At 40.4% G+C, this 25,162-nt stretch overlaps 1 protein-coding gene across 1 annotated transcript in view; it reads right to left on the minus strand.

Annotated features, from left to right (window-relative positions):
• ARHGAP10 (Rho GTPase activating protein 10) overlaps nucleotides 1–25,162 on the minus strand; it is a 345,070-nt gene that overhangs the window by 247,489 nt on the left and 72,419 nt on the right. Inside the window, exons 2-3 of the mRNA XM_077139864.1 lie at nucleotides 308–403; nucleotides 173–234 (exon numbers count right to left, since the gene is read on the minus strand). Coding sequence (XP_076995979.1) covers nucleotides 173–234; nucleotides 308–403 — 158 coding nt within the window. The remainder of the gene's footprint in view (nucleotides 1–172; nucleotides 235–307; nucleotides 404–25,162) is intronic.

A 25,162-nucleotide genomic window follows, 5' to 3' on the forward strand; every position in this document is an offset into this window, starting at 1 on the left:
CCACAGTGGAACTAGAAATCAGGGCTCCTGATACCTCATCCAGCGTCCTTTCCATTAAAATATACTACTTCATCCATGGATAAAGGGATTAAACTTTCTATCAGAACCAGTTACTAAGCCCACATTTATCCCATGTGAAGTTAGTCTTATTAATTTGCCTCCCTCAACTCACCATAATTTCTCTCTGCTCTTCCAGATTCTTCAAAAAATTTGAAAATTCACGTAAGGAGGCATCTGTAAGGAGAAAGCAATTATTATTCAGCAGCCGAAGCTAAGTAAAACAAGCCAGAGCCTCATTCTTACATACCTATGCAGCGCTCATCATCGGTCTCTGCATCACCAATAAACTCAAACTTAAAATCTCTGAGCGAATGAGCGAACTTCCGCTGGGCCGCTGAGAGACCTAGAAAGAAATATTTAAGGGTTACTTAAGTCCCTGTTTCAAGTAAAGGCTTCCAAGAAATGTATTCCTCTTAAGGTGTAGAGCTGTAGAGTTTCAGAACTGTCCTCTACTTAATCTGTGAGAAGGAACAATCCAAGGCCTTTGCCAAGGGCCCATGACCCTCAATCTGCAAACCCTCTGGGCCTCTGCCTCCTATTTTACACCCTGGCACACAGCATCTGTGGAAGGAATGCTCATTCCCTCCCCATCTTCTTCTTCCTTGGACCTGACTTCCTCACACTGTTTCCTAAAGCACTGTTCCTTTCTTTGCTCCCTCAGGTCAGAACTTGCCCAATTCATACAGTTTAGGCCGTGACTAGGAGAAAACACCCCTCTCTCAGGGCTTGATAACATCTGACCAGGCTGCCAAGATTTCAGAAATAAGGGCCTCAACCAGGTACTCAACTGATTGTGTCAAGTAAGGACTCCAGCCAGAGAAACCAAGATACATCAAAAACAGAAAATAATTTATTTTCATAGAGAAGCACAGCAGGGAGGTAATTAAAGACCAAGCTTAAATGATAGAAAAAATGAGTTCTGCAAATGCAACTTTAGAGGTACTCATATTTTTTTATTGGAGATTGACAGAAGAGAATAGAAAACTTTATTAAAACAGGCCAACATTTATTCAGAACCTGTTAAGGGTCATACTCCATGCTAGGTGATGCATATATTTTATCTCATTCAGTACTCTCAAGATATACATAATAAAGTTTACTATTTACACATACGGAAGATTGCAGCTCAGCGAGGTTTAGACCATGAGGTTTCACAGGTATTACATAGCAAAGGCTTTACTTCACCCAAGGCCATTTTGTCCGAAGCCCTTGTCCTTTCCACCGAACAATCCTGCGTCCCATTCAAAGCACTTTCTAAGGCCTGCTCACTGCTTCTTACACTCCAGACAGCTCCTGTTTCAGCACAATGATTACTGATAGTCATATCATGTTCAAATAAGACTTCATGTCAAGCAAACAGAAAATTAGGAAAAAATATAAAATGCAATACATAACAGCTGGCTGATAAGAGTACTCACATACAGAAACAATAAGGGAAAGGAAAAGGAAAAAACCGAGAACTTTTTTTTTTTTTTTTACATGGGCAGGCACTGGGAATCAAACCCGGGTCCTCTGGCATTGCAGGCAAGCCTTCCTGCCTGCTGAGCCACTGTGGCCCGCCCGAGAGTGTTTTTTAATATGAAGAGATCGCAAAAGCAATGTTGCTTTTCAATTAATTGTAGCATAATGAAGAAACAAGGAATGAAAGTAAAAGATTCTTATTTTTACATCAAAGTGCTACTTGATCTTTTCGAACAAATCTTTAACCCCCATCCTTAAGTAAGGGCTGCCCGATGTCCTCCAAGACAAGTGCTTTCTCTTCACTGTTAAGCTTCCTAATAATGCTCACCAGCTCTTTCAGCCCCTTATAGTTTTTGAAATTTCATTGTTCCTCTAATTTATGTTTATCTTGCTGTTCTTTCATTTTTCTCTTTAAAAAAAAAAAACCTCAAATGGGAAAGACAAACCAATAAACCTTTTAGAAGATGGCATAAGAATTTATTAACCTTGGAGTTTCGAAGAAAGGTGCAAACTGTTAAGTAAACTGGAGTGGGTTGCAAGCAAGCTCGCTCTTCTCCATGACTCCGTGCATGCAAGGTGACATGGCAGCTCCACATATTAAGGGGCTGAGTCAACTTTCTCATCCCTTGATCAGCCTCATCCGGGCTGATCTTGTGGGACAAGTGACTCTGTGCCAGGACAGAGCCTCCACTCAAGAAACACGGCACAACTCTGCCCGCCCGCACGCCTCCACGTGCATCAGCCCATGCTAACCTAAAGGTGGATAAAAGGGGGCTCAGTCGCGCCCCTGTCCCATCAGATAGACAGCCATCCTACAGAAGCTCCCTGAACATTCAGGAGGAAATCCAGACAAGACCATAATGCCCAGATGAGCCACACCCAAATGGAAATAACAAATGTCTGCTGTATTAAGCTGCTAGGTTTTAGGGGTGATCTGTTCCAAATCTGTCAGAAAGATCAAATGTGTCTGCATTAAAATGAAACAATTTTAAAGATATTAAAACCGTAAAGCTAGCTCACGTCCAGAAGGTATAAGTAACTGCTACAAATCAATGAAAGCAGAAACCCCAATAAAAAAATTGGCAAAGCACCCAAATAGGCACTTTACAAAAGAGAAAATCCAGATGGCCTATAACCATTTGAAATTGTTGTTCAAACTCATTAGTAATCATAAAAATGCCACTTAAAACCGAAAGATCGGGCAGGCCACAGTGGCTCAGCAGGCAGAGTTCTTGCCTGCCATGCAGGAGACCTGGGTTCGATTCCTGGTGCCTGCTCATGCAAAAAAAAAAAACCTGAAAAAAATCAGATTGGCAAAAATTAGGAAATCTGTCAATCTCAAGGGTCGATTTGGCACCCAGTATGGAGCAACAAAAATCCTCATGCATTGCTAGCAAGAAGAGAAGTAAATACTACTACTTTTTAAGTAGTTTGGAATTCTCCAGTAAATTTGATGATACCCTGACAATCCAGAAATTTTCCTCCTAACTATATTCCCTAGATAAGCTCTTACACATACGCATTTTAGACATAAACTAGAAAATCCACAACAGAATTTATTATAATTATAGCCAAAGATTGGACAAAAAGAAATATCTTTCACCAGTAGAACAGGTAAATAAATTATAGGACATGAATACAATATAAAGCAAAAAACAAGAAAGAACTATGGATTCACATATCAACAAGGATGAATTTCACAATTGTGGGAGAAAGAAACAAGATAAAAGAATACACACAATATTTTTTATATAAAGTTTAAAACAAGCCACACTATACTATATGTCATGAAATTATAAAAGAGCAAGTGAATTGTTAATTCAGAAGTCAGGCAATCTACCCCAGCCCACCCCTCACCCCCGTGGGACATGACTCCCAGGGGTGTAAATCTCCCTGGCGACATGGGACAGAAATCCCAGGATGATCTGGGACCCGGCATCAAGGAATTGAGAAAGCCTTTTTGACCAAAACGGTGAAGAGAGAAATGAGACAAAATAGAGTTTTTCGATGGCTGAGAGAATTCAAAGAGTTGAGAGGTTATCCTGGAGGTTATTCTTATGCATTATTTAGATATCCCTTTTTAGTTTGAGATGTATTAGAGTAGTTTTGGTGTATTAGAGTGGCTGGAGGGAAGTACCTGAAACTGTTGAGCTGTGTTCCAGTAGCCCTGATTCTTGAAGACAACTGTATAGAGATAAAACTTTTACAATGTGACTGTGTGATTGTGAAAACCTTGTGCCTATTGTTTCATTTATCCAGGACATAGACAGATGAGTGTAAAAAAAAAATGAATAAAAATTAAATGGATAATAGGAGGGATAAAAGGTAAAATAAATTGGGTAGATGGAAATATCGGTGGTTCAATGAGAGGGAGGGGTGAGGGGTATATGATATACAAGTTTTTCTCTTTCTATTTCTTTTTCTGGAGTGATGCAAATGTTCTAAAAAATGATCATTGTGTGACAAACTCTGGGATCTGTCCTGTAACTACTTGTTGAAGAGTGCTTTGAAAACGATTGCTTTTTTCTTTCTTCCCTTTGTATATATATTATACAATAAAAAAAGTTTTTAAAAAATGATTATGGTGATGAATACACAACTATGCGATGATGATATTGTGAGCCACTGATTGTACACCATGTATAGAATGTTTGGGTGTGAAGATTTATCAATTATCAGCAAAATTATCAAAATAAAAATACAGTTTTTAAAAAGTCTACCTCTGGGACAAAATATACATTTTATTTCACAACCTACTTTTCTTCTTTAAAATGTGCATTTGTTTCACATGCTTGTGTATTAATGCCAAGGTTCCACAAATAAAAAATAAAATTGTAAAGACCATCAAAGAGTAAAGCCGAAGGGACACTACCCTGATTAAGTTAGCAGAGTGAGATGTTTCAGGGTTTCGTCCCCCTACGGAAGCTTTGAACAATCAGCAAGAACTGGCAGAAACATCTTCCTAAAAACTCCAGAAAAACAGTTTAAGGGATTTAGTAACAGGGTGAGTGCTGAATATAAAAAAAAGCAACTTAAACCCAGTCGGTCAGCTCTCCCGGAGCTCTGGCTGGCCCCTCCCCACCTTTCACCACCTTGACTTGGAGCCAGCCCATCTCCCAGGGCAGACCTTGGTTCCAGACCCTGTTCCTGATTCCAGAGGGAACAAAGTAATCCTTATGCACACACTGGGAATGCGTAGTCTGGCCTAATCTGTCTGGTGGTGGCCTGAGGAACTTGCTGTTCCCGATCTCGCCCTCCGTGTAAAAGGAGGCTCACCAAGCTCTCCTGCTGAACACTGAGAAAGAGCAGTCAAGTTACGCTGCCTGGAGCAAGGGAATGCTGGCTGCAGGGCATACAGTGCAGTGCCAGGACCAAGAGGAAACAGTCTTCTAGGGAAGAGAAAGCATTCATATACATGTAAATGGGGGAATTCCCAGGGCCAAAGGTGCATACCCCAACCAAGAAGGATAGGTATTTGCAGAAAGGATCAAGCAGGCCCCTAAGCTTTTGGCCTAGAGCTATTCTCCAAACTCATTTTTACAGATAAACCCTCAAGGCAAACCCTCCCCCAGTCAATCTACAAAAACTGGGAAAGGTGTTCTTTTTTGTCTTCCTCCTCCTCCTTTTTTGTATGCTCCTGGCATTCAAGGAAAGCTCTGTCATAATATCAGCTGGATACAAACTTAAAGAACAGATGTCTCAGAATCTAAATTCCAACAATAATATGCTAAAATTTCAAAATGTCCAAGTTTCAAAAACAAAAGGTTACAAAACATTCAAAGAAATAGGAAGTAATGGCCCAAGCAAAGGAGAAGATTCAAGCATTAGAAAGCATCAATGGAGCAGGCCACGGTGGCTCAGCAGGCAAAGTTCTCGCCTGCCATGCTGGAGAACCAGGTTCAATTCCTGGTGCCTGCCCATGTAAAAAAACATCAATGATGAGAATCAGACCCAGGACTTCCAGATTGCTTTTCAAATGGTCCTAAGTATGCTCTAAGAGCTAAAGGAAAATATGCACAAAGAAGTAAAGGTAACCAGGAAAATAACAAAGGAACACAGAGAGAATATCAATAAAGAGAAAATGAAAAGGAACCGAACAGAACTGAAGACCACAGTAACAGAAATTAGTAATTCCCTAAAGGTGTTCGACAGCAGAACAGAGCTGGCAAAAGAAAGAATAAGTGAAGTTGAAGGTAAGACAAGTGAAGTCATCCAGTCTGAACAGCACAAGGAAGAAAAGATGAAAAGAATTGAACAGAACCTCAAAAACCTGTGGGATGACAGACACCAGTATCTGCATGACAGAGCCCCAGATGAAGAAAGTGGCAGAGAGACTATTCAAAGAAATGATGTCTGAAAACTTCCCAAATTTAACAGAAGACAGGAAAATATACATCCAAGATGTTCAACAAACTCCAAAAGGATAAACCCAAATAGACCCAAACCGTGTCATGTTATAATCAAACTGTCAAATGCCAAAGATAGAGAATTATGAAAGCCACGAGAAGCAACTTGTTGGGCACCAAGGAGGATCAATAAGATTAAGTGCCAATTTCTCATCAGGAACAATGCAAACAAAAAGGCAATGGGGAGAGCAGACAGAGCCTAAAGAAAGGACAGGAGTCGCCAGAACCAACAAAACCCACACAGCCAGAGACCTTTGGAGCATAAGAAAAATGCCCCCAGGAAGACCTTACAAAATGAAGAGAGAAAGCTAGCAGACATTGCCACGCGCCCTTCCAGCTGAACCTTGGAGTTAAGATATCTTTCTCTGGATGTCTTAATTTGGACATTTTCATGGCCTTAGAACTAAAAATTTACAACAAATTCCCTTTAAGGGGGGGGGGGGCAATAGAGAGACAAGAATTTCATATCCAACAGAACTATGTGTCAAAACTGAGGCAAACATTAAGACATTTCCAGATAAACGAAGGTTGGGGGATTTCATCACCACTAGTCTGGTTCTGTAAGAAACGCTAAAGGGATTGACAGGAAAGGACACCAGACAACCGACGGAAGACACATGAAGAAATAAAGATCCCCTGTAAAGATAATGACATGGGCAAACATACATGCCAGTATTCCTGTATTTTTTTATATTTGTAACTCCACTTTTTCTTCCTGCAGGTTCCAAAAGGTATATACATAAAATACAATGATAAACGAATAGCTCTAGATTTATAAAGTAAAAATATGTCATTTGTGGCAAGAGCTACATAAATGTGGGGGGACAGAGGGACATAGAAACAGTTCGTGTATACTACCGAAGTTAGGCTAGAATCAAAGCAAATGAGACTGTTACAGATTTAGGATGTTTAAGCCCCCATGGTACCATAAAAAAAAATATTAGAGAATATGCAAACTCATGGAGACAGAAAATAGAGTATAAGTTGCCAAGGCTCAGGGACAGGGGCAATGGGGAGTGAATGTGAAATGACTGTAGGGTTTCTGTTTGGGGTAAAATGAAAGAGTAATAGATGGTAGCGAGGGTACTGCAACATTGCAAATGTGATTCATCACCCCCCCCCCCCCCGCCAAATGGTATGCTCGAGGGGGTCTGAGATGGGAAGATTTATGTTGCATATGTTTCTTTCTCTTTGTTGTTGTTGTTGTTGTTGTGGGGAAAAAAACCAAGCGATAATGACAATTAAATGTGATAAATGATACTGAATGGGATTCAGGAATGAAAAGAGAAAAGGCTCAAAAGGACATTATAAGGACCTAAGAAAAACTAGAATATAGAAGACAAGCTTTAAATCAATGTTATATTTCCTGAACTTGATAACTGCACTTAAGGTGATTACATAAATGAGTATCATTGTAGTATGTGCTCAAGGAATATGAGGTTGCAACCTGCACTTAAATATTCAGATAACAGACAAACGGTGGGGTGGTATGGGAGAAACAGAGAATGATACAGTAAAAGTGGCAAAATGTTAAATTGGTAGATCTGGGTATCTGGGGAAAAAGTACAGTACGTTGTACTTTTCTTGTATTATTCTTGCAACCATATTTTAAGTCTGAAAGTATTTCAAGATTAAAAAAAGTTTTTTTAAAAAAAGTAAAGTCTGGCTGTTTATAACGTTCTGAAACAACTTTGTTTTTATAGCTGCAATCCACACAAACATACAACTATTCTCTAAACTCTAGCCCCACTGGTCTGCTCTTGGTCTACATATGTTAAATCATTACAGTCTCAGATCCCTTGACCTTGCTGCTTCCCCACCTGAAATGACTCACACCTCCCCCTCCTCCACCCCTCCCCTCCCCCTCAGTCCTTTCCTGGGCCACCTCCTTCTCAATATCCTCTGCTTTCATCATCCCCTCCCAAACAGGGCCACCCTCTTTCCCCTAAGTTTCTCTCTATTCCATTACCCAGTTGAATTTTTCTTCACTGTACTTACTACCTAAAATTACCTTATTTAGACAATGCATATCATCTTTCCACTTGAGAATATAATTTCCCTTAGTCGGGAAATGACAGTTCTGTGTTCTGCTACATTATCTTCCCTGTGCCCAAGACCTGATTTGAAACAGACACCACAACTGCAAAATAGATATAATTCAATGATTTTTAGTTTTTAGTTTACTTCATACACGTTTCCAAATATTGACAGTTCATGGACTACCTTTTAAAATAATTACGTAGTATTCCATTTCACTTAGTACATCAGTTTGCTTTGCCAGTTCTCAACACAGGCATGTAAGCTGGCCCTGTTTATGTATGTGTACATATACGTATATATAATATACATGAATATAATATTATATATGCAATATATATGGATACAAACTACATTTTGTCCCTTTGGAGAGAATTTTATCCATAATAACCACTTCAAAGGCTATTTCAAAGACCTTATTTTGAATGGCTCAAACAGGATGCTCTCTACAAAGTTAGAACTTACAGGCACCAGCTTTCTAACATTTGTTTCATAATTTATAATTTCATTAGTTGAATATATTTATTTGGTAGATTAAATATGGGTTCATTTGCATATCTCATCTGTTGTATTAATAAATAGCATGCTTTTTGCCCTTATCTCTACACTAAGTATTGCATTCACCTCAATTCTTCATTTTAGAATATGAGTGCTTTCCATTTTCTATCACTCATTTTCCATTTCTGCTGGTTTCCTTCTGATGTTACCAGAGCTCATTATGCAAAATTTTTACTGCTTAAAAATTTGACAACAAACTCCATCACCGTTCCATTATTTGGTACATTTTCAATTTATTTATTCTCCCATGCAGTTTATGCTTTTGTCAATATTTTCTTTCAATATAAGAAAATCATGACAGTTTACCAGATTTAGGACAGTCCATCAAATAAACAAAAAGACATTCTGTGCAAAGGATAATGTCTTAGGTTTTGTTTACAATGTCCTTGACACGAAACTCAATCAGTCTTTAAGTTGCAAGTTACAAAGGAAAGCAACATTCCTCTACAAAGGCAGCGAGACAGCCAAGCTTTATTGAGTGGCTAGGCTATGCTGACTTACAAATATTATTACTTCTTTTATTTCTTATTATAAGCCAGAGGGTAGGTGTTGATGCCTTATTTTACAAATAGGTAAGTAAGTTCAGAGACAGATTAGTGACTTGATCAAGGTCACAGATCTAGTTAGATGCTGGTAGTAAGTCCTGGAGATAAAGGAGCAACCCCCTTTCCATTACACATTATGATTTTAAGACATTTACATTCTCTCCAGCTTTCCCGCCCATGTCTCAGCTGGTATAAAATGGGAGGACATCAGATGGCTCTAGTGCAGAATTCCAACTAAACAGAAAGTTCATATTTGTGAGCCTCCCTGTCCCCTCTCCTCCCCAAGCAACTAATTTCTTAGTGTTGTGAATTAATAGTTCTCTCTTGAAACACCTTCAAGGCTCACACATATTGATGGATAGCGCCAAGCCTGAGAGCACAGCTAACTTAAAAACATGAATGAGACTTGCGATTTTCAGATGAATTTGCCACTTAAATATTCAGGGCCTTGATCGGAAGGCATAAAGAGGAAACACAAGAGAAGACTCTGTCCCTGAGGTCAGAAGTAGTTTGAGAGATGATGAGTTAATATTTGAGACCTGCAGAGCAGGCAAGATGAAATGCAGGATGGCATGTGAAAAGATCCAACCAACAGTCTGAATAGGTTTGTAGATCCTCCAGACACTGGTCTGAATGGCCCCTGCTTGTCCTTGATGACTTTACAAATGAGAAAATTATTTCCTATAGTATAGCCACCTACTAACACTTAAGTTAAGATCACGAAGTGTCAGACAAATATAGGCGTTTGGTGGGGGTGAATGGGGAGCTTCTTTCAGGGTGCTCAACTCCACTGTAGCTCCAAGCAGCATTCTGCATGCATACTACTCCCTTATGTTACAACCTGGCCCCAGCCATAAGCTCCTAACTACTATCTCCTGCAATTTCCCACCCCACCAACTAAAGTACCAATGAGGACATTTGAGGAAATGTGGCATGCTATATAATCTTGGGCTTAGAAAGAAAAATGAGAATGAATAAACACACTTTTCTCACTCATTGAATCTGAAATACAGGATTCTTCACGAATCATACTAGATTTCAAAACACACAAATTGCCTCTATAAGCTCACATTCCTTTGCATGTAGAGACCTAAATAATTAGATTATCAAATACGCAAAGTTCTGCCAAGGGAACTGGCCCCTATTCGGCACATCAAAACACATACAAAATTCTTTAGTTGTTTTATTTAGCGAGGAATAGAGTACAAACTCTAAGAACTTAATATCTTCATGCCAAAGAAATAATGCTGATGGTAATCCAAGCAATTTGGAAACGCTGCAAAATTCCTCTAGGACTGCAGATTGCCTTCATATTTTCCTGTTGTGTTTTTCCAGATTCATAAAACCAGCGGTGGACTATAAGCCAAAATGGCATTATAGCTTTTCTGTATGAATTAAAAAAGAAAACAAATAACTCACTTTGTAGATTTAAACACTAGCACAATCATTTCATGAACCCAAAAGGCATTACTGACTACTCAGGGCTTGAAGGCTAAATTGCAGTCTGTCCCAGGAGGAGCTCAGGGGCCAGCAAAGCTGCTGGTACTCTTTGGTTAAGGCATACCTAGCCCTGATTTTCCAAGCCCACTTGGGATGTTTATGTAGTAGATGCTTCTTTATCACAGAGTAACCACTGTCTAAAGGTAGTAGAATGACATGAATTGGCAAATGTAAGTATAGGATCAAAGGAAAACAAGCTGAGCCCACAGGGGTAACTGTGCCCCAAACAAATCCATAAACCTGGGTGCAGGACCCAAGACCCAACATGGCACATGACAGACAGCCATACACTGTTTGCCAAACAATCATGAAGAACCCTTCAAGGGGACTGATCTAAAGCCTAGAGAAAACCCTAAAGGCAGGTCCACACCGAAAAGAACACCACCCAACCTTCACTCAACTTGACCCCAGACTTCAACTGGAGTGGACAAGCTCGGTAACTGTCGAGTCTACTTCAGGTGAGGCACCATATACAGAGATGGCGTCCACTTAAAAGGAGTGCTGTCCGTCACCAGCCCACTGGTTTACAAACTGTCTTTGGCCACAGATTCCTTTATTCATAGAAAATCTTATTTACAGTGAGAACAGATTAAACATCTGAAATAGCTAACACTTATGTATTAGTTTCCTATTACTGCTATAACAAATTACCACAAGTTTAGTGAATTAAAAAGATACAAATTTATTATCTTACAGTTCTGATGCTGAAAAGTCCAACATGGGTTGCGCCAGGCTAAAATCAAAGTGTCAACATGGTTGCTTTCCTTCTGGAGGCTCTAGGGAAGAATCCATTTCCTTGCTTCTTCCAATTTCAAAAGACTGCCCAAATGCCTTAGCTCATGGCCCCCCAGTCAGCAAATGCATCAGTCCAATATGCTTCCACTGGCATATCTCCTTCTCTGCCTCTTTTAAAGACCCTTGTGATTACACTGGGCCTACCCAGATAATCTAGGGTAACCCCATCCCAAAGTTCTTAATGTAACCACATCTTCAAGGTCCCTTTGGATATTCACAGGTTCCAGGGCATGGACTGTTTTGGGCGGACATTATACTGCCTATCACATCTTATAATGAATAGCAGGCCCTCTACAAGTCACTTTACACTGACTGACTTAACTCTCACTCTAAATCCATGAGGCAGGTACTATTATTATGCTCATTTTACAGAGGAGGAAACTGAGGCACACAGGTTAAATAATTCATCTAAGATTATACAGACAGTAAGGAATGAAGCTACAAGATAATCAAAGCTGCTCAGGTAGAGGCGGAACGAAGAGCTCAGCTCAATTAGTCTCTACTTCCCAGAGTGGTCCCTGATGAGATTCCAATCTGCAGAACCCAATCTGAAGATCATGACAGTCTCCCACCTTCATAGTTTGGTAAACTGAGGCATAACACTGGACAACCACCTCAATTTCACACATTTAGTTCTATGAGAACTCTACCTAGAATCCGGATCTATTCTTTCTCAGGCCATCAAAACCATTCCTAGTTTTAGGGTAATCTGGATAGGACAGAACGACGGAGACAGTGCACCTGTTAGCGAGGCACAAATGGCCCAGCAGTTGGACAGCACACTCCAGAGAAAGGCTGCGTAGGGCACGCGTGGGGGTGGAGGGGTGTTCAGGTAAGGGGAAGTGATTAAGTATGAAAAAGAATATCCAGGAAAAAACACTCCCAACCCCCATCTTCTCTAATTAACTTCACAGAATACAAGAATGGCCAATGGGTCCACAAACATTGTCATGGCAATATTACATGCTGAAAATGAGGATCAGCGGTTTAATGCTTCCAGGCAAGTGCCTAAATCTGGGCACCAAAACCTGGTGATCCCACAGACTTCCTGGCCATCTCTTTTCTTAACATTTTAAGTCTTGTTTAAAATAAATCCTCTGGTGATCACTGGCCCCACCACTCCCTAATGTCTTCTAATCATTGACCTCACACATCTAAAGTATATTCCTGGCCCCTGAAGGCATGTGGAATTTCAAGTTCTGGCTTATATTAAAAGATCTGTGCAAAGAACTTTGAAGGGATGATCTAGTCTAATGATCTTATTTTACAGATGAGAAATCAAAGGCAAAGTAAATTAGAGAGAGTGTGGCTTACTAAAAGGAGAAAGGCTCTCTATAAGCTAACAGTCCTGGGTTCAAATACCGGTTCTCCTATATAGTAATTGTTTTGAGCAAAACACTTAAGTGTCAAATGTCCTATCAATAAACTGAAAACAACAAGAATATCTCATCAAACTGAGAGGTAATGACTCTCTTCTCATTCTCAAGCAATGACTTGACCCAGAGCCCCACTTTCTAAGCTGACAGGTTTTACAGCATATAACCATGCCTTAGCTTCATTAGGGCCGAATGAACAGGGATAGATAGCTGGACCAAAAACAGCCCCACAAGAAGGCCTGAGACACATGGAAAATGGAGAGAAAAGGAGAAAGAATAAGAGAAAGAAAGAAAGAGAGAAAAAAATTTCTGCAAAATACTTCAAGATTGGTAGATCTGAGGAAGTGTATATGAATGTTCATTCTACCACTGCAACTTGCTATAAATTTTTAAATAAAATAATGTAGCAGACAGAATAAAATGAACACAATATTCTTTATCAAAATAAAAGAAACAAGCACACCCATCTGAATGAATGAACCCTTTTGTTTCCTTTCTCCTTCATCTCATCTATTCTCTTCTCATTTCCGTATGTACTGCCAGGAACCCAAGTGGCCAGAATTCTAGTGTTCTTTTCCTGGTATCCTGTTCCTTCTTCTACAGATCTACATTTCCCCTGTGTTGCTCATACATTCAAATATCTGAGCCCTAACCATTTGCCACATAAGCCTCAATGAACCTTGCTCAGAAATATGTCACATTTTATACATTAATCCCACCTATCAGATGCAAAAAAAAGAGAAAAACACATGACCAAATCTAAAGGATCTTGAGTCGAATTGAGGGATATCCCCAGTGGCCTCTGTAAATACGGGCACTGTACCTTCTATCACACCGCATTCCGTTACAATTTCTTACACCACACCATGGGACACCACATTACAAAGGCACATTGTATCTACAGAAAAGGAAGATACCAAAAAGATTTCCCTGAATAACCACAGCTGTGTGTACAGGAAAGGGGGAAGAATCTGGAATTTGATGTGCAATGGGTTCCAATGTTCGTTGCATATCTCAAAACCACTGCATATAAAAATATCAGGAAGACACAGCCTCTCACAATCCCAGTTTCCCCACGTGGATTTAACAAGACAGACAGACAGACAGATAGATAGGCAGGCAGAGAGTGATATATCTACAATGTGCTGGAAGCTGGCAAGTGCCATGGAGAAAAACTAAGGTTACAGGGATGGAAATGCCTGGGTAGAGGTTGAAAAAGTCACTGTAAAGAAATCATTGAAGCAAAGTCTCAAAGGAGGTCAGGCAGTAAATGACACATGTCACTGTGGGAAAGCCTTCCAAGACAGTGGGACCAGTTATGCATGAGCTTAACAGAAAAATGGTGAAAGGCCAGTGAGGCTAAAGTTTATTAAACTTGAGAAGGCAAAAGTAGTGGATAAAAGGATCAAAGATAACGGAGGGGTAGTTCAGGAAGGACAGGGGTTTTCACAAAGATTGAGATGAGGAGTGTACTGGTTTGAAAGTATTACATACCCAGAAAAGCTATGTTTTAATCCTGATCCAATTTTGTGTGGACAGCTGAAAGTTTCTTTTAATTCTAATACAACATTTAAGGTGGAAGCTTTTGATTAGATTATCTCCATGGAACTATAGCATGCCCAAGTGTGGGTGTGGCCTTCTGATTAGAAGGAGATGTGATTCCACCCATTCCAGATGGACCTTGATTAGCTTCCTGGAATCCCCTAAAAGAGAAAGCATTTTGGAGAAGGCTACACAGGTACAGACACTTAGAGAGGAAACCATTGGCATCAGAAGCTGGAAGCAACAGAACTGGGAACAAGAACCAGAAGATGCCTGCCATGTACCTTTCCAGATCACCCTTCCTTGAGCCAAGGTATCTTTCTCTGTATGCCTTAGTCAGGACATATTTATGGCCTCAGAACTGTAAACTTGCAACTTATTAAATTCCCTTTTTAAAAGTCATTCCATTTCTGGTATATTGCATTCTGGCGAATTAACAGGTTAATATAGATTTTGGTTCCAGGAGTGGGGTGTTTCTGAGGTTTGCAAATACCAAAGATTGTGGGACAGTTTTTTTAATAGATAAGGGGAAGATTCTGGAAGAGTTGTGAGGAGCTGGAGAGAGAAGGCCTGAATTGCTTTGAAGAGACTGTTAGTAGAAATGTGAACTCTAAAGACATCTCTGACGAGGCTTTAGACAGAAATGATGAGCATATCATTATAAACTGGAAGGAAGATGTTCTTTGTGGATGGAAAGCAGAATTTGAGAGTGATGAACTTGTATATGTAGCTGAAGAAATTTTCAAACGAAATGTGGAAAAAAGATCTGGCTGCTCCTAGCAGCTTATACTAAAATGCAACAGGAAAGAGGTAAATGGAGAACTGAACGCTTGGGTACAAAGAAACAAGAAACTGATGGTCTGGAAAACTCTGGGCTCCCAGAAAGTTAGGCTTCAGTGAATACAGACATTCAGAGAAGAAACCACTGGCATCAGAAGCTAGAAACAGCAGAACCGGGAAGAAGGATCAGCCGACGCCAGGCACGTGCATTTCCAGATTGCCCTTCCTTGAGCCCAAGTATCTTGCTCCGCATGCCTTTGTTAGGACATATTTACAGTCTGAGAACTGTAAACTTGCAACTCACTGAACTCCCTTTTTAAAAGACGTTCCATTTCTGGTACATTACATGTTGGCAGCTTAACGAACGAATACAGCGAGCTTTTGGAGAATCTTGATCAGAGGCATAACATAACATGACACTTCAGCAGTATCACTCTGGCTACAATGCTGAGAACAGACAAGGCGGACAAGTGGATCAACAAGAAGACAAGTTAGAAAGTTACTGCCCTGAGCCAGGTGAGGGATGATGTTGGTTTGTAAATATTTACTGGAAACTCGGCCAACAATTAGTGAAACAAAGATTTCAACCTCATAATTCTTGGGGTCTACGGCAAAACACCCTTGGGATGACCTTTGAGGCTTCTTGGCTTCCATACCAAGAAAGCCCAGTTTATAAATGCTGTGCTGGTTAGGAGGGTGTTCTTGATCCCATGATTCTTTATTTGTAGGAAAATAGAGTGACCTTGAGGTTAAAAGTAATATATAGATAAGAATACCACTTGCAACTATTATTTTACCGACCAGGGATGTTAAACCCAACGGCAGAGAATAATATTATTCAAACATTTTGATGTCAAATACATAGTAACTTGACAAACAAAGTGGTTTCCAAATGTCCTAAGAAAGGACAAAAGAAAAACAAAACCACATAGAGGGGATAATGTCAAGAAAAGCTACCTTGTTAACCACAAGTATACGCTTAAGGCCCAAAGTAAATATTAGTGGGGATTTAGATGTCAGGCCTTCCTTTGTCTTAACCAATATGAACTTCCCACATTCTGCCATTTAGAATATCACATTTCATGGCACAAAAGAGAAACTCAGTTGCCAACCAAAGCCAGGCATTACGGTGTAGCTCCCACATCTCTCTCAAACGCTTCCATTTTCTTTAAAATAAATTTTTTAATATTAACAAAAAATAGACTAACTCTAAAGGGGCGAAAACCTCTTCTTTTGTGCCCCAAGTTAACCCACTCACAAGCACTAAAATAAATCCTACAAGAAAGGACCAATGACTTGCTGGCATATATAGCTCACTGAGTTCAGCCTAGGGTGTTGTAGATGCAAGGAGATGGGCTTCCTTCCCTCAGGAGCTCACAAGTAACATGGGAGTGAGATGAACTGAGTGGTCTAGATTACAAATTCCAAAGGTGTCTGTAATCTCAGAAAACATGAAAGTCACCAAGACAAACAGCAGGGACTGGGGGGAGTGGGATGAGGTAGTGGGGGGCTTGAGAGAGAACTTGAACAGAGGGGACCTGATCTAAGAAGATGAATGAAATTTATATCATTAAAACCTAAGAAGTAAGATTGGGGGCATTAAGAACAAAATGAAAAGAATCCTTTAGCTAGAGATGAGATAGATGGACTCTATCTGTGCTGCCTATACAATTAGGTCCTTTTGAGTGTAAGGATGAAGGACTCAAATCATGAAAAACAGAACTGCAAAGAACACAGGAAAAAAAGTGAAGGAAGAGAGGAGGAACCGCCAGTGCAGCCTCAGGATGATCTCTGAAGGCCTCTGCCACTGACACAACTTGGCTGCTGAGTGTTTACTTTTCTGTCACTCGTAAATGTTGCATTCTCCTCTTCTGTTATATATACATTTTGCTGTCACTGGACTTTGGCTTGGGAGGCTCTGGGCCTCGTGTTGCTGTCTGATAGACGCCCCTCACGATCCTTCTTAACACTAGCTCAACTTCAGGTCTCACCACCTTTTTTTTTTAAACTTCCCAAATTGCAATTCTCAGGAGAATCAAATTGGCTCAATTTTCTCTTTTTTTTTTCTTTCACAGAAGGCCATGACAGAGGTGGCTGCAAGGTCTATGGTCCCACCCCAGTAAACCAGTGGAGCTGCGAGTAGGGCAGTGTCACCTGGCAGGGCTGTGAAACAGCCAGCAGACACCTGGAGAAACAATATGGGTAAAAGATCAAAGAGTACAACAAATACCCCTTGAAGGTCAAAGTAATCCTGAAGACTTTAGTACACTTACACATAAAATCCCACAAAAAATCCGCAAGGCAGGAACCAGTCCATCTACAACCCTGCAGCAGATAGTGCCTGCGTACGTGAGACCCACCATTGTACCCTAAGGAAGTGTCTTCAACATACAGGAATTTTTACACACAATTAGCTAGAAAAACTGTTTAGAATCCAGTGCTTCCGAATGCCTCATGAGTGTACAATAACCATCTAATATTTATTTAGCACTTCCTATGTGCCAGTCACTGTTCCAAGTCCTTTGCATGTATTAGTTCACAAATCCTCACTCCACCCAATGAGCCAGGCATTTTAACACTGCACTGTACAGAAGAGCCCAGGGCAGCACGAAGAGGTCACGCCGGATTTAAATGTGAAGCCAGGACTCCAACTCTGAAGCCAGCTCAGCCTAAACCATCACAAAGTGCTCTTTAATTCGCAGAATACAAAAACTTCTCAGGCCACAGTTGGGCCATAAAACCCTTTTCTAGTGATGGCCTTAAACATGCATAAGAACAATCAGTCTGAATTATGCAGCAACGGTAGAGGAAAGGGCAGGGGAAAAGAGAAGGTTTTGAGCCCTTGGGAAAGGAATGTTTCCCAAGAAGAATGGCACGGTGAGGGAGGGCTACTGCTAGAACACAAAGCCAGAGGGAAGACGGCATTAAAGCAAATTTGGAAAAGTGGCTTTTAGGGACCTGTACACTGGTTGGGGAGTGGGGTCTGCGAGTTTTGCCTCTTGGTGTTATGCTTCCTCAAGCAACAAGAAACACTAAGACACCAGGCAGAAGAACGGACGCGACAAACAGCCCCTTGGGGCACATGACACTTTCATAGGTCTGGAACTTCTGAGAACTGACCGTGTTCACAGGAGGAGGTGTTATATAAATAAGAAACATGATCAACCAGTAAAATCATCGAAAACATGTGTAACTGCAAGCAAACTCACCGCCCTCCCCCTCTCTACGTGGGACATGACTCCCAAGGGTGCAGACCTCCCTGGCAATGTGGGACAGAAATCCTAGAATGAGCTGAGACTCAGCATCAAGGGATTGAGAAAACCTTCTCAACCAAAAGGAGGAAGAGTGAAATGAGACAAAACAAAGTGTCAGCGGCTGCAAGATTTCAGAGCCGAGAGGTCATCCTGGAGGTTAGTCTTACGCATTATATAGATGTCCCCTTTCTAGATTAAGGTATATTAGGATAGATGGAAGTGTCTGAAACATAAAGCTGTGTTCTATAGCCATGTTTCTTGAAGATGATTGTATAATGATACAGCTTTTGCAATATGCCTGTGTGGTTGTGAAAACCTTGTTTCTGATGCTCCTTTTATCTACGGTATAGACAGATGAGTAAAACATATGGATTAAAAATATAATAGGGGGAATAAATGTTAAAACTAAAAAATATGTATATTGGATAAATGGAAATAGTGGTTAATGAGAGGAAGGGGTAACAGGTATGGTATGCATGAGTTGTTTTTTTTTTTCTTTTTATCTCTTTTTTCTGGAGTGATACAAATGTTCTAAAAAATGATCATGATGATGAATATACAACTATGTGATGATATTGTGAGCCACTGATCGAATACCATGTATGAAATGTTTGTATGTCAAGAATGTATATGCTTGTACGTTGTTGCATCAATAAAAATTTAAAAATAAAAACGTGTAAGGCATGTTACTGTACCTAAAACAGCTTAGAAAGTAAACCTCAAAATCTTAATCAGTGTTGTTTTTATGTTCTTTATATTTTTCTGTATTTTCCAAATACTCTTCATTGAGCATATTATTTTTGTCATCAGAGAAAAATAAGTCAATAAATAACACCCAATCACCAGGGTGGGCAGAAGTGCAAGATAATGTGGCCATGCCTACAAGTGAGATTAGGACAGCGGGACCGTAGTTTGAGGATGCCCCTACTAGAATGAGGTCTGCAGAAGCGATGAACCCATTACACAGTTTATACCTGCTGTACACTTGCTTCAGGACCCGAGATGTTAGAGAAATGGTCAATATTCCAAAAGGGAGACATCTAAAGCAAAAATTGTTTATTTGATACAAAATTTATATTTTGACTACTGCATTTCCTAATATAACTTATGTGGACAGCTTAACTGAACACCATAAGTACATGGAACCTTGAGTAGGGCATGAGATTTTGTAGGTTTGTCCAGAGGGATGCCCCGATAAATCCCAGACTGATTTGAGCAGTGAATAAAAAAATATATGCAAAGTCCTCTTGGGGGAATGGCGAGAAAGGAGGAATATTCAACTTCTTCAAGCGGAAAATTCTTGATATTCTCACAAGCAGTGGGGACAACCAAAGCAATAGGCTGAACCCTCAGTCTTGGGATTTGTCCATATGAAACTTAACCCTGCAAAGCATAGGCTAAGTGTACTTAAAATTAGGCCTACAAGTCACCCCCAGAGAACCTCTTTTGTTGCTCAGATGTGGCCTCTCTCTTTCAGCCAACACAACAAGCAAACTCACTGCCCTCCCCCTTTCTATGTAGGACATGATTCCCAGGGGTGTGGACCTTCCCGGCAATGTGGGACAGAAATCTAGACTGAGCTGGGACTCAGCATCAAGGGATTGAGAAAACATTCATGACCAAAAGGGGGAAGAGCGAAATGAGACAAAATAAAGTGTCAATGGCTGCAAACAGAGTCGAGAGGTTATCCTGGAGGGCATTCTTACGCATTATATAGATACCACCTTTTTAGTCAAGGTGTAACAGTGAGGCTGGAGGGAGTTGCCTGAAAATGTAGAGCTGTGTTCCAGCAGCCATGTTTCTTGAAGATCACTATATAATGATAATGCTTTAGCAATGTGACTGTGTGTTCTAGTTTGCCAGCTGCCAGAATGCAATATACCAGAAACGGAATGGCTTTTTAAAAAGGGGAATTTAATAAGTTGCTAGTTTACAGTTCTAAGGCCGAGAAAATGATCTAATTAAAACAAGTCTATAAAAATGTCCAATCAAAGGCATCCAGGGAAAGATACCTTGGTCAAGAAGGCCAATGAAGTTCAGGGTTTCTCTCTCAAGTGAGAAGGCACATGGCAAACACAGCGTCATCTGCTAACTTTCTCTCCTGGCTTCCAGTTTCATGAAGCTCCCCGGGAGGCAGTGTCCTTTTCATGTCCAAAGGTCATTGGCTTGTGGGCTCTCTGCTTCATGGTGCTGCACCATTCTCTGTTCTCTCCGAATCTCCTTCATTTTCCAAAATGTTTCCCCTTTTATAGACTCCAGAAACTTATCAAGACCCACCCAAATGGATGGAGAGATGCCTCCTGCTAATCCAGTTTAAACCACTCTTGATTAAATCTCATCTCCAAGGAGATGATCTGATTATAGTTTTAAATACACAGTACTGAATAGGGATTATGCTTCCTTTATGAAATGGGATTTAGATTAAAACATGGCTATTCTAGGGGACATACATCCTTTCAAACCACCACACTGTGTGATTGTGAAAACCTTGTGTCTGATGCTCCTTTTATCTACTTTGTCAACGGATGAATAAAACATATGGATTGGAGATGAGTAGATAATAGGGGGAACAAATGTTAGGGTAGATTTAGTAGAGTGGGATGCTGGTGATTGGTGAGAGGTAGGGGTAAGGGGTATGGTATGTACGAATTTTTTTCTTTTTATTTCTTTCTGGATTGATGTGAATGTTCTGAGAGGTAATCATGGTGATGAATATACAACTATGTGACGATACTGTGTTACTGTTTATATGCCAAGAATGGAATGATCATATGGTGAGAATGTTCGTGTTTGTATGTTGTTATGTTTTAAAAAATAAATGAAAAAAATAAAAAGAGAGTCACCATGCCAGACAAAAGAGGACAGGAGAGCTCCCACAGGACACTGATGGGCCCAAGGTCCAACACTTAACAGCCAGACTAGGGACAGGACTCAGCATTGTAGCTAGGAAATGGTGAAACCAAGAATAAAAGAAGGCCTAATCGCCAGAAACTATTAAACTAAGATGGGGTACAATGAAGATAAAGAAAAGGCCAAAGATGATCTAAGAACATGGAGAAGGAGTGAACAAGGCAAAGAGTCAGCAATCAAAGAAGGGTATCAGGCTTGAAGGAGTCAAAAATAAAGAACCTCAAGTCCCGGAGTTGCTCCACTTGCCATCTGAACCTAAACTCTCTGAGAACAGGGATTTTACTGTCTGTTTTGTTTACTGCTGTAACCACAGAGCCTAGGACAATGCTTAGCATAATAGGTTGTGCTGGTTTGAAAGGATATAGGTCCCCTAGAAAAGCCATGTTTTAATCTAAATCCCATTTCATAAAGATAGAATAATCCCTATTCAATATTGTATGTTTGAAACTGTAATCAGATCATCTCCCTGGAGATGTGATTTCATCAAGAATGGTTGTTAAACTGGATTAGACAACGACATGTCTCCACCCATTTGGGTGGGTCTTGATTGGCTTACTGGACTCCTATAAAAGAAGAGACATTTTGGAGAATGAGAGATTTGGAGAGAGCATAGAATGCTGCAGCACCACAAAGCAGGGAGTCCACCAGCCGGCGACCTTTGGAAATGAAGAAGGAAAATGCCTCCCGGAGAGCTTCATGAAGCAAGAAGCCAGGAGAGAAAGCTAGCAGATGATGTTGTGTTCGTCATGTGTCTTCCAGCTCAGAGAGAAGCCCTGATGTGTTCACCATGTGCTTTCTCACTAGAGAGATAGACCCTGAACTTCATCGGCCTTCTAACCAAGGTATCTTTCCATGGATGCCTCTGTCTCAACATTTCTATAGACTTGCTTTAACTGGGACATTTTTCTCAGCCTTAGAACTGTAACTTATTAAATTCCCCTTTCTAAAAGCCATTCTGTTTCTGGTATATTGCATTCTGGTAGCTAGCAAACTAGAACACAGGTGCTCAACTGATATTAGAGTGAATGAAGTGATGGACCCTGTCAAGGTGGGCACAGGAAGACTCTTCAGACTAATCTCAGAGGGTCCCAGCACTCCAGGCTGTGTCCAACGCTTAAGGATCACCGAGGGCCCACGTAGGGCTACTTCCTCATCCATACCCTACAGGCACTGCAGAGATCCCTCTGCAGAGGGCAGAGCACTGTACTTGGACTAATGTTTTGTCACTCATAGTTTAATCATCTCAAGCCCAACACAGTCTCTGACTAAACCTCAGATAGGTGATTCTGTACTATCACTTCAGGAAATCGTAAGGAGCAGATGTACAAATAAGATGACTAATGTGAAGTTCTTTACAAACTGAGAAGTAATATGTAAACGTAAGGCATCAGGTACTCAATTTCTTACAAGGAAGTTAGAAAACTGTAGTATTTTCGTTCACCTTTATCAATTTCTCGCTCTAAGAATCAACAAGAGTAATCACGAACAAGCAATTTATTTCACAAAAGAAAGAGAAACCACAATAAACATCAAAAAATGTTCAACTTCTCCAGTAATAAAAGAAATGATAAAGATAACACTATTTTTAGGTTAGCCAAGAATAAAATAAAACATTACTGCATGAGTAAGGGGAAATGGGCCCTTTCATATATTGGTAAGGGGAGAAAAAAATTAAAGTGCCTACAGCCTCCCCAACACTTACTATCACCCCTCTTTGCTTCCCCTCAAAGGGAGTGTGCATAACCTGGCATAGAAAAGTGCCTCTATAAAAGAAATAATTAAAATAATTAATTAAAATACATACACACTACTTACAGGAAAAAAAACCTCAATGATACTTAGTGTGACTGTTGCTAATAGTAGTCCCAACCTCTGAAAATGTGACATAATTATAGATCGATTGCTATGAGGTCAGGCATCGTCCTGATTGGAGCCGCAATCCATCCCTGCGGGGGCAGATTTATTGTGGGTGGGATCCTTTGATTCAATTGAGGTGGTCCAGCCCTTTCAGGGTGGGTCTTAATCCCTGTAATGGGATCCTTAAGGGGATAAGAGAGAAAATGCCCAGAGACATTTGGGAGAGAGCCAAGTGAAACCAAAACCCAGGAGAGAAGGACCAGCAGACATCACCACGTGCCTTCCCCTGTGACAAAGGAACCCCAGGAGCCAGCAGACCTTCCTCAGAGAAGGCGATCTTCTTCTTTATGCCTTAATTTGGAAATTTCATGGCCTTAGAACTGAAATTTTATAACCTGATCAATACACATTGAAAAAGCCAACCCATTTCTCATATATTGCACGCTGGCAGCTTCAGCACACCAACACAGGCATCTTTTGGGAAATCCTTATCCCAAAGCTCCATGGCCTATCATACAGCACAACGACTGAGAACACGGGTACAGGTGCTCACACAGCCATGCCACCAGCAACCAGCTGTGGAATCAGGGAAAGGTGAAAAGCCCTCAGAGCCCGAGTTCCTTCACTGACAACCTGGGAATAAATTCTGGACTTTTTATAGACGGTTGTAGCGAAGGAACATAATGAGTCAAAGATCACTACGAAGTTCTCCTGTCTGAGTGACAGAGAATATGGAACCATTAAAAAGAAAAAGGGAAGTCAAGGTAAGGTGAGAAAGAAGTAACTACACTTAATGTATTTCAGAAAGTAGTGGATTCAACCAAATAAAAATTTCTGCAAGGTGTTTCAGATAAAGGTCAGCACCAGAGAGTTTAACTGTCAATTATCTGCAGAAAAATGGTGAGAGTGAAGTAAGAAAGGATTTTTAGAAGGAAAATGACAGAAAATCCAGAGCTGAAAACAGAGTGAGCCATGAAGGAAACCAACAAGTGTGGGGAGAGGAGAACAGAAAAAATAAGGTACAGGAGGGATGCAGAATCAGAGAAGACACAAAGCTGAGATAGTCAAAAACCTCAATTTTTTTTTTCAGTCTATCGCTAAACTGTTTTATTAGCCCTACAAATGCAGGACTTCTAAAAACTGGCACAAACTTTGGATGAATATATTGACAACATGTATGTATGTATAATATATCACTAAAAATCTCAAATGTTTTTTAAAGTTGTCAGATTTGGCATGAAATTGTTCTCTGGTACATCATCCTTAATTTCTCCCTTCCCTTAATGCCCAACATCTACTCTACAGCTAAATTATGACCTGCAGAGCTCTCTATCTCCACTATTGCCACATTTTCCAAGCCTGATCATCTCCTAATTGGTTAATTCTGCTTCTACGCTTTCCCCCTTACATCCAGTTCCTACCCACCTGCAAAACTGAACTTGAAATACAAACTGCGTCTCCTTACTTTGCTGCTTAAAACCTTCAGTGTTATCCTGTTGCACTAAGGATGAAACCCTCAAGTCCTCTTATCGGGATCTGAAGAACTCTGCCTGATGGGGTCCCTCAGCTCTCCAGCCTCTTAATCTTAAACTCACCTGGCTGCAGTTTCACTGACCTCCTTTCTGTTACCGAAAAAATGCCTAAGTTCTTTTCCACCTCAGAGTCTGCCTTCTGCCTGGAATGCTTTCTCCCACCTCCCCCTATCTATAATACAACTCACCCACGAAAGCACCAGAGCCCCTTCAAGCTCCCCACGGACTCACCTCTGAATGCTTTCATCCACAACCCAGCCACAGTAATGCAATTGCAATTCCTAATTCAACTAGGTTTTTTTTCTTTTTTTTTCCCCAACTAGTTTTTAATCTGAACTGAAAAGACCACACTTAGATGCCTAAGAAATAATCATCCATATATCGATCAAAGATCCACAGCTCCTAAAACATATTTTCCAGATGTAATTTTTAATTGCTGTCACTCTCTAGATCTAATTTCATTATTCATCTCCCATTACCTGACAAAAACTACACCACACACAATCAAAGCAAGGGTGAGGACAAGAACCTTATAAACTTCTTCTGGAC

Source organism: Tamandua tetradactyla, chromosome 22 (assembly GCF_023851605.1).
Source record: "Tamandua tetradactyla isolate mTamTet1 chromosome 22, mTamTet1.pri, whole genome shotgun sequence".
NCBI classification, from domain to species: domain Eukaryota; kingdom Metazoa; phylum Chordata; class Mammalia; order Pilosa; family Myrmecophagidae; genus Tamandua; species Tamandua tetradactyla.